The following is a 2,770-nucleotide window of genomic DNA, read 5'->3' as shown; positions in this document are numbered from 1 at the left end:
GAACTTTCAAAAAACTATTTATTAACCAACAGAGCAGAGTTAAATAAAGATCATTTCACAGTTGGAGTGTTAGGAACTCTGCAGCCAGGAAGGGTTCAGCTTTAAGGCCACTGAGACTGAAGATGAATCAAATGTTTTCTAAACTGAATTCATTTGAATCAAACAGCAACAAAAACCGGATCAGAACAGGAAGTGGTTCTTCTCTCCTTAGAACTTCTGGATGAGAATAGAAGAAGCTCCGCCTCCTCCATTGCAGATCCCTGCCAGTCCAAACTGACCTGACTTCAGGTTGTGCACCATGTGACCCACAATCCTGGCTCCGGACATCCTAACAGAGGAACAGATGGTTTTACTCAGTGTAGAAAGTCAAAGCAGCAGCTTTTATTAAAAAAGAAGAGTTCTTCAGGACACAGAACCATCTGAAATAACATTTTACTTTTCATCTTAACAACACACTGATCCACATCCATATACTGACTGAATGACTGATTGATTTACATGGTGCTTACATTGTTGTAGTTTTCTCCAAAAGGACACGTGGAAGTACACTTTACAACTTGTGAAATGTTGTAAATAGGAGAGCAAAAGCTTGGTGAACAAACAAGCTGTTTGWATGGTGCGCGGCGCACGCAGCCTTTGCACAGTTTCAAAATGTCYGAGGTGCACAACGTGTTGGGACACTGCGTGGGGGCGGGGACGGCGCGTTTGCGTCACTTTTGGAACGTGCCCCCTCACGACGTGTCAACCATAAACCAAGCTTTACTGGGACACCCCTGTTGTTTTTGTTTACCAGCATATAGGGATGCTTTTGGCCAGGACAGGATGTCCCTCATAGACCAACGACTGCTTAAAATAGTCTTTTAAAAATAATAAACAAACCCATCTTTAGAGCTATGTGAGCTGAAATACAAATAATCTAATTGCAATGATTATATTTCCAATTTTCACTCTTTAAGGAGGATTCTGCTACCGACGTCCTGCATTAGCCGAAGCTAACAGCAGCAAGCCGAAGCTAACAGGAGGCTAACAGCAGCCAGCCGAAGCTAACAGCAGCCAGCCAAAGCTAACAGCAGCAGCCAAAGCTAACAGCAGCAGCTGAAGCTAACAGGAGGCTAACAGCAGCCAGCCGATGCTAACAGCAGCCAGCCGAAGCTAACAGCATCCATCTGAAACTAACAGCAGCAGCTGAAGCTAACAGGAGGCTAACAGCAGCCAGACAAAGCTAACAGCATCCAGCTGAAACTAACAGCAGCAGCCGAAACTAACAGGAGGCTAATAGCAGCCAGCCGAAGCTAACAGCAGCCAGCTGAAGCTAACAGGAAGCTAACAGAAGCCAGCCAAAGCTAATAGCAGCCAGCTGAAGCTAACAGGAAGCTAACAGCAGCCAGCCGAAGCTAACAGCATCCAGCTGAAGCTAACAGGAAGTTAATAGCATCCAGCTGAAGCTAACAGGAAGCTAACAGCATACAGCTGAAGCTAACAGCAGCAGCTGAAACAAACAGGAGGCTAACAGCAGCCAGCTGAAGCTAACAGCAGCAGCTGAAACAAACAGGAGGCTAACAGCAGCCAGCTGAAGCTAACAGGAGCCAGCTGAAGCTAACAGGAAGTTAATAGCGTCCAGTTGAAGCTAACAGGAAGCTAACAGCATCCAGCTGAAACTAACAGCAGCAGCTGAAACTAACAGGAGGCTAACAGCAGCCAGCCGAAGCTAACAGCAGCCAGCTGAAGCTAACAGGAGCCAGCTGAAGCTAACAGGAAGCTAACAGAAGGCAGCCAAAGCTAATAGCAGCCAGCTGAAGCTAACAGGAAGCTAACAGCAGCCAGCCGAAGCTAACAGCATCCAGCTGAAGCTAACAGGAAGCTAACAGCAGCCAGCTGAAGCTAACAGCAGCTAGCTGAAGCTAACATGAAGCTAACAGCAGCCAGCTGAAGCTAACAGCAGTAGCTGAAGCTAACATGAAGCTAACAGCAGCCAGCTGAAGCTAACAGCAGCCAGCTGAAGCTAAAAGCAGCCAGCTGAAGCTAAAAGCAGCCAGCTGAAGCTAATAGGAAGCTAACAGCATCCAGCTGAAAGCTAACAGCAACCAGCTGAAGCTAACAGCAGCCAGCTGATGCTAACAGGAAGCTAACAGCAGCCAGCTGAAAGCTAACAGGAAGTTAACAGCAGCCAGCTGAAGCTAACAGGAAGCTAACAGCAGCCAGCTGAAAGCTAACAGCATCCACCTGAAGCTAACAGGGAGCTAACAGCCGCCAGCTGAAGCTAACAGGAAGCTAACAGCAGCCAGCTGTTGTGAGCTGTGGAGGGTCTGATTCTTCGGTCTGTAAGCAGGTGGACTAAATGTTTCCATGTGAACACACAGTGAGTTTCTGAGTTTTACAGTCAAACACGATGAGAGGCAGGTCTGCATTCAAGCTGATCCAACATATCGCTCTCAGGCCCGGACTGACCACCAGAGACCCGGGAGGCTCTTCATGTTTGTTCTGCTTGTTACTTATTGTTTGGCTCAGTGTCAGTGGATGTTGTGAAGGCTGCATGTGTCAGTTTGATGAGTGTCATAAAATCCAGTGGTTTTATACTTATTTGTTGGTGTTTTAAAAGCTGAAATACATCCATTTTCAAAACACAAACACTTTTTTAATAAATCAGCAGCTAGCATAGCTTTCCATGCTAATGGCAACTCAGTGGCCTTCCAAAAATATTGAAGTACTCAAATATTTTAATGTATGCTGATGATCCTGTTCTTTTTTTGTCTGATTTCAATATTGAATC

General features: G+C 46.0%; 1 protein-coding gene across 1 annotated transcript in view; it reads right to left on the bottom strand.

The window, feature by feature from the left end:
- acat1 (acetyl-CoA acetyltransferase 1) overlaps positions 1 to 2,770 on the bottom strand; it is a gene marked incomplete in the record, with an annotated part of 15,367 nt that continues 12,597 nt past the window's right edge. Inside the window, 1 exon segment of the mRNA XM_014021140.1 lies at positions 1 to 328. Coding sequence (XP_013876594.1) covers positions 208 to 328 — 121 coding nt within the window.

The sequence above is a fragment of the Austrofundulus limnaeus genome, unplaced genomic scaffold (assembly GCF_001266775.1).
Source record: "Austrofundulus limnaeus strain Quisiro unplaced genomic scaffold, Austrofundulus_limnaeus-1.0 Scaffold279, whole genome shotgun sequence".
Classification (NCBI taxonomy): Eukaryota; Metazoa; Chordata; class Actinopteri; order Cyprinodontiformes; family Rivulidae; genus Austrofundulus; species Austrofundulus limnaeus.
Note: the sequence above shows the minus strand (reverse complement) of the source record. Positions and strands in the feature narration are given on the sequence as shown.